This window comes from Lepidochelys kempii, chromosome 11 (genome assembly GCF_965140265.1).
Source record: "Lepidochelys kempii isolate rLepKem1 chromosome 11, rLepKem1.hap2, whole genome shotgun sequence".
Lineage (NCBI taxonomy): Eukaryota > Metazoa > Chordata > Testudines > Cheloniidae > Lepidochelys > Lepidochelys kempii.
This window is the reverse complement of record NC_133266.1, coordinates 79,761,460-79,768,438: the sequence shown is the minus strand read 5'-3', so window position 1 is coordinate 79,768,438 and position 6,979 is coordinate 79,761,460. Positions and strand designations below refer to the sequence as shown.

At 46.3% G+C, this 6,979-nt stretch overlaps 1 protein-coding gene and 1 long non-coding RNA gene across 7 annotated transcripts in view; one reads left to right on the top strand and one right to left on the bottom strand.

Moving 5' to 3' along the window:
• Nucleotides 1-291: 291 nt before the first annotated feature.
• On the top strand, nucleotides 292-896 carry LOC140895348 (uncharacterized). Its single transcript, XR_012154177.1, has 2 exons — nucleotides 292-447; nucleotides 677-896. It is a non-coding gene; the product is annotated as an uncharacterized lncRNA (long non-coding RNA).
• Nucleotides 897-3,693: 2,797 nt separating this feature from the next.
• The window catches only part of LOC140895978 (2,7-anhydro-N-acetylneuraminate hydratase-like), a 63,976-nt gene continuing 60,690 nt past the window's right edge, over nucleotides 3,694-6,979 (bottom strand). For all 6 annotated transcript variants that reach the window (XM_073306994.1, XM_073306998.1, XM_073306999.1 and 3 more), the window contains 2 exons: nucleotides 6,350-6,514; nucleotides 3,694-4,066 (listed from right to left, as the gene is read on the bottom strand). In XM_073306994.1, coding sequence (XP_073163095.1) covers nucleotides 3,917-4,066; nucleotides 6,350-6,514 — 315 coding nt within the window. In that variant the 3' untranslated portion in view covers nucleotides 3,694-3,916. The remainder of the gene's footprint in view (nucleotides 4,067-6,349; nucleotides 6,515-6,979) is intronic.

Genomic DNA, 6,979 nt, shown 5'->3' with positions numbered 1-6,979 from the left:
TGAGGAGAAGCTGGGCCTGGAGAATGAGCCCCTCGCTCATCCCTGGGAGAAGCCCCTCCAGGCCCTTGTGGGGAACGTGGGGCTGGGCCAGGTGTGAGGGGAGCTGGCCCTGCCTGGGCTGGGTTTTCTCTCTGGATGGAGAGAGGCCCCCAGTCTCCAGGCCGCCCCCCCCCCCCCCCGGCAGATCGTGCAGGCAGTGAATTCCCTGGGCAGCAGAGGTCACGGCCCCGTTAGCCCTGCCTGTGGCCCAGCTCCCACCCACTCCCCATCTGGCTCTGGGGGGCAGGAACTAAGAGCAAAGGAGGGGGAGGAATAAACACGCTCGTGTCTCTGCAGGGATGAGAAGGCCATGTCTCCGCATCCGGTGCCTGAGTCCCGAGCTGGAAAAGAGAATCCGGGATTTCCCTCGAGAGAACAATCTCCAGGAGGCTGTGACGGGATTCCTGGGTAAGGGGCGCTGCTTGTCGTGAATTCTCCATCACTGACAATTTAACTTGAGATTGGATGTTTTTCTGAAATATATATGCTAAGAATTATTTTGGGGAAGTTCTATAGCATGTGTTATATAGGATGTCAGATGAGATAATCACAGCGCTCCCTTCTAGCCTTTGAATCTGTGAGTCTAGAACAGTCATATTGCAACTCCAGCTATAAACATAAATCATCTTTCTTTCAGGTCTTTCTGGATTTTTCCCATTGCATCCTATGACAATCACAAATGCAGAAAGATTAAGGAAGAGAAGAGCCTTGAAAAGCCATAACAGCTTCTGAGGAAGAAACTCCAGGTGACTGATAACATCTAACTGAACTGAATTACTCAAAAGATTACTGTACAGACAACGATCAGAACAGTGTGCCAACTAAAAAGGACAATATATTTACTACAGGCAAAGAAATGATAGTGGATGTGAATTATTTCATAAGAACATTATAGTATTTTGAGGCTTTAGGAGTCCTCAGACAAGGATTCTGATTGTCCTCATTTGTTAATTACTTCTTATTTTTCACAAATTATTAATCTTTCATGTTTGTCAAACTGCAGTTACTTAGGCCCAGATCCACAAAGGTAAAATTTAGGCTCCTAAATTCCACTGAAATCCAATGGAAGTCAAGAACCAAAATACCTTTGTGGATCTGGGCCTTCCAGATTACAGCATTCATACAAACTGAATACAAACTCCCGTTTTCTAAATAGCTCTATTGTGGAGGTAGAGAGAGCGTTACTGACTGTCGTAAGAGTCTAATGTATAGGAAGTTGTGCTGGATCAACGAACAGGTGAGGATGCACCTGGAGGCTTCCTTCTAAACGTCACCTTACCATTACTTAAGACAAGCCACAGTTGGTTTTTAATTTTACAGGGACACTCAGACCTGGCCACTGTTGCTTCTTTATTTTCACCCAATGAAGCTGCAAATAGTGTAAGCAGCAGAAAATCCTTTTTTCGGTGCAGGAGTGCAGCACAGAATGTGACACGAATTACTTAACCACACTACTGTTCTTCCAGAAGGTATCCCACAGAACATGACCGCTCTAAACATAGCAAATACTTGGATGGTTTTATACCTTTCTCCCTGAACAGTATTTGATCAAACATTATACATGCATCCCGCTAAAACAATAATTTAAAAATCCAGGAATTACTACATGATGTTCACAGATGATCAGCCACCCATAGCAGCCATTCATATTCCAGCGTGTTAAGCACAATAAGAATTGAGCTATGTTCAGAGGCAGACGGCTATCCCTGTTACTTGGAGGAACTCGCACATCATTCATTCTAGAGTCTTCCATCCACATTCTAACTCGCTTAAATGTCTTAGGTAAGGCTTGTACCATCCCCGAAGATCACCAACCTCAGACTCTGGTAGACCAAACAAAGCCACTGAGTTTGAGTCATAGAACCATCACCCCAAAAGCCTTAATGCCAATCAGTGCAAATCTCAGAATTGATGATGGGGAGCACATGAGATCTTTCTCAGCCCACACAGTGCAGCGCATCACCCCTTTTAAAGCACTCGACGTAACAAAGCTGAGACACGCTCACTGGACGATCACAGTATCCTGCTTATTTAAGAAGAGCACAATACAATAGACCACTCTAGTGCTGACAGAAAAGTCGCCTTCCTCAGCTGTTGCTCCAAGATGGCAATCTGCTGCTGTTCCTGCATGTGAGGAAGTTGGTGGGGCTCAAAAGGAGGGCAGCTCACAGCAAGAGAAATGGCTGAGAAGAGCTAGGCAAGTTAGAGGCACTTGAGATTCATTGCAGGCCTGTGTGTTGCTCCCTTGGCAGCACACCCATAAGGGTGCGGGGAGAACCATGGAAACTCAGCCAGCTCTCACTTGCCAGGCAGCTGGGAATTGGTTACATTTTTAATGGAGTCGTAAAATCTGAGCAAATGTATACATGGAACCAAAGAAAAATAAGATCTTTTGGGTGATACCTGAAGTCCTGCCTGAAAAGGTTCAGGCAGACATGGCTGGTTTGGATTTTGCCTATTAGTACATTTAAACCAGGGGTTCTCAGAACACATTTTTTGGTGGCCTCGGACTGTGACCACCGATTCTTGCTGGTGGCCGCACTGACACTTTTCCCTAAAATACTTAACTGTAGGAAAAACAAATAAATATGCACATACGCGTGTCCAAATCCTTGTAATTTATTTATGTAGGGTTTTTTCAGACTCACAAATAATATGAAAAATTATATTTGTATGTTGAATATTGCTTTTTGCAGCACACTCAGTAGCTAGCTGGGCGTTTGTGAAAAGTGATATTAACAAACATACAAATATCACTTTTCACAGCCTCCCCGGTAGCTAGTCAGTGTGCTGTGAAGAGTGATACTTGCATGTTTCTTTGTTTCGCTTTTCTCAGCAAGCCCCAGGTTTGGAGAGGGAGGCAGCAGGGGTCTGGGGCAATGGGGGGGATAGAGGTGGAACCAGGGAAGGCAGTGGGGGCTGGGGGCGATAAATGGGGGTTCGGGGAGGCGTCGGGGAGAACGGTGAGCCCTGCTGCCATATGGCTGGAGCTGGGAGGCAGCACCCCCAGGGTCCAGAGCGAGCGGCTGGAGTCCAGGGTTGGTGGCGGCTGCTGCTGAGCAGCTGGAGGTGTGGATCAACACCCACCACCCTGGGGCTGGGGCTGGGGTTAGGGAGCGGGGTGAGGGCTGGGGGTCGGTGCCAGAGCCCGGAGCCAGCACTTGCTGCTGCACAGACGGGGGTTAGCGCCCAGGGCCAAGGTCACGTGGCCGGAGCCTGGGTCAGAGCCCGGGGCTCAAGCCGTGCAGCTGAAGCCCTGCGGCCAGGTTCTCACCCAGGGCTGAAGCCCAAGCCCCAACGTGCCCTGCCCACCTCACAGGTGAGTCAAGAACTCACCTGGCTCCTGCAGCATGGTGCCCCACCTGTCTCCAGAGGCGGTGCATGGTGGCTCATGCAGGAGCACCAGGGAGGGAAGGGGAGAGGCTGATGCTTTGGCCTCTCCACCACTGCCCAGGAGGCTGTTAGGCCTGCACAAAAAGCCCCTGGTGGCCGCATGCGAGAAATGCTGAGTTAAACTCACTTCCATGCTCTCAAAACCTTTGCCATTGTACCTCCTAACTGCTGGTTGCTCAGGTCAGAGTGTACTTAAGGGTTAAGTGAAGTGCTGCTGTAAGAATAAGCTTCGTGTCCTTTAAAGGAAACCAAGACAGAAAAAAATACTGATGATTTTTAATATTTTTTCTTTATCTACAACAATTAATGAAACGATATAGAAAATTCTATTAAACACACCTTTTGCATTTTACAGATTTGTAGTATGCAAAGTTTGATTTTATGTAATGCCCATCCCCATATATATTCCAGATTAGTATAAACAAGACATGATTTCCCTGGTAACTGGGACCAGTTTTTATTCTGTCTCCTCAAATTTAAAAGTTCATTTGTATGTAGGCTTTGGGAAGAGTTCCTTTCTCATTTCTAAACACACAACACGGTTTTCTTTTCTGGATTTCTCAGCCTCAAATACAAGGAGGTGGGTCTGCAGGGTTGCTTCTGGACCAGTCTGAATGAGGGATGGTTTATTCTCCTGTTTAAAAAACAAAATTATTTCTAGTGTTACAGGAATAAAAGACAGAGAAGTCTGGTTTATAAAGCTGGATCTCTGCATCCCTCTCCCAAAAGGACTGCATGATCAGGCTCAAGGGAGTATTCAGAAATAAATTGTTTATCATCCCTTTAATCGAGTTATACCAAAGCAAGAGTTAGACAGTGGTTGGGCAATCACCATACAGTTAAATGGAGTAAATATTAATTAGAATGTTACTGCCAACAGGGCAGGTGAGTGGCAGGGCTCGGGGTGTGGAGGGGGGATGAGGCGTGAGTCAGCCCTGTGAGGGGGAAGATGGGGGGTTTTGTGGAGTGGTTTGGGCCAGCCCTGCAAGGGGGAGGGGAGAGGGCCAACTCTGTACAGGGGGAGAGGGGCTCGGGGGAGCTCAGTGCCACATGGGGGGGGGAAGGGATGGAAGAGGGGCTCAGAGCACCTCCATGCAGGGGAGAGGAGCAGGAAAGGTAGAGGGTCTTGGGTGCGCGCCATGCCGCACAGTGGTGGAGGAAGGAGAGGGGCTTGCTCCAGTCCCACACAGGGAGCCCCTTGCTCCAGCGCCAGGTGGGGGGCTAGGGCCAGCTCAGCATGGGGCTTGGGCGAGCAGCACTCAGCCAGCTCTGTCTGAGGCGGGGGGATTCCTCACCACCTCCAGGCTTTTCTGGCTGGCCTGAGGTGGGGCCTCCGGGGGAAGAGGAGCCGGAGGGGGAGAGAGAAGGAGCAGGGGCCACAGCTAGATTTCCAGCTGCACCTGTGGGGCCCCCCAGTTGGTCGGGGCCTCTGGGCACGCCCCTGTTGGCCCATACTGGCTGTGTACTGAGCCCTATTACTTTAAAGACAGTATCAGCTACACAGTACTCAATACCAAACATAACCCAGGGTGACAAAGTGCACTTCTCTGTCCCCCCTCGATTGACTGGGCCGCATAGATGTTTATTTGTCTGCTACAGCCTTTTAGCTCAGGCAATAAATAGAGGCTTGTAGTTTTAGATCCAGAGGTCCAAGTTCAATCCCGGCTGCTGACCCTCATGTACACAAACGCTACTGGAACATAGAGTCATATCATTGCATGTCTATGTTCATAATGTTATACAACACAACGAATTAACAGCTTATAATTCACATTGTGCATTGCTGTTTCAGTTAGCATGTTGGTGTGGCTTCAGAGTCCAAGGTCAGAAGAGACCACTGTCATCATTTAGTCTGACCTCCTGCATAACACAGGCCATAGAGTTTACCCAGAAATTCCTGCATCCGGTCCAACAATTTGTCTTTGAACTAAATTGTATAGGTTAGAAAAGCATCAAAGCCTTGTTTTAAAGACAAAGTGTGGTAATTTAACCACTGGAACAGATTATCAAGAACTGTGGTAATTACCTTCCCTGATAGAACTGGTGGCATCTTACTGCAAGTTTCAACTTTGCTGACTTCAACTTCAAGCCAGTGGATCTTCTAACACCTCTGTCTGCTAGATTAAAAAGAGTCCCCTAGTATCAGATATCTGCTCCCTATGTAGATCACTATAGGACCATCATCAACTCACCTCTTAACCTTCTCTGAGGTAAACTAAATGGATTGAGCCAAAGTTTCTCTTTGCGGGGTATGCTGTCAGACCACACATCATTCTTGTAGCTTTAACTCTCTCCAATTTCTCAGCATTCTTTTTGAAGTGGTTGAGTAGCATTATGGTAGTAACCTAATGCTTGAGAATGAATGTTCCTTTAACTTACGTGTTTCGCGCTTTCTAATGTTTGTGTTTTTGTGAAGACATGCACTTGTGCAACCCTAATTCACAGGGGGTTTTTACATAGGATTGTCATTGTTTTAAAAAATAAAAACAGAAGTAAATGTGAGGGCTGAGGCCCGAAGGCTGTATTAGATCTCTTTTACTTAAAACTTTGCATCTTCAGAAGACAAACCTGAGCTGATGTTCCAGCTTCCTCTGACGCTCAAAGTTTTAACATTTGAAGGAAGAGCCATTTTATAAACCACATTTTATTCACAATTAGGAGATAAGGGACAGCCAACAATACAAAAATATTGTCATTTTAAGTTGTAAACGCATTCCAAATCCACACTTAAGATGTAATTATCCCCTCATCACCCAGAAATCTGACTATAGTCGAGAGAAGTTTCTCACAAGGGGCTTGTAGAATGAGGGAGGAGATGTCTAAATAATGGGACTTCTGCTACCACTGCTGCTTTTATTGAATGTCTGTTATTGTGGAAATCCCTACCCTTGTGGCAGGGTTGACAAAGAGAACTTACAGTTAAAGCTGAAATAAAGCTGTCCATCAGATAGTAGTCAGCTCCATCGTGACCCATTAAATGGCTTGGAATGAACGTGGATTTGTTTGTTGGATAAGAAGTTTTCTCTCTTGTGCAAAAGTCAAAAACTTGCACTGGTCCCCCACCATCACAGAATAGTTCTCCCTAGAAGTCCAAAGTAAAGAACAAAACACACCTTACTAAAAACGTCACTCCGAATTTTTGACAGTGTTTCTAGTGTGTCTAAAGCATGTCTACATTGCCCACGGCGTGGCCTCGCTTCAACATGGGCAGTGTAGACGCACCCTAAATGTAATGTCCACAATGAGTTTGTATCACAATAAAAATGTATATAAAAATCTCTAAATAAGATATTAAGACCACTCCTAGAAAAGTTACGTTGTATGTTTTTAATATCTTCGCTATGGACAGCATCTACGTGGTATTAAAAGAATGGCTAGCTTAATCAGCAGGAGGATCAAAAATGCATGACAGAGCTATTGCACTTGTTTATTTGCTGGCCACTGACCTCCAGTTTGACAAAGGCCTCATATGGTCACAGGCCTTTAAAATGGGTCTCAAAAGTCAACATAAAACAGCAGGAAATATTATATGGTAAAATAGTCTTGG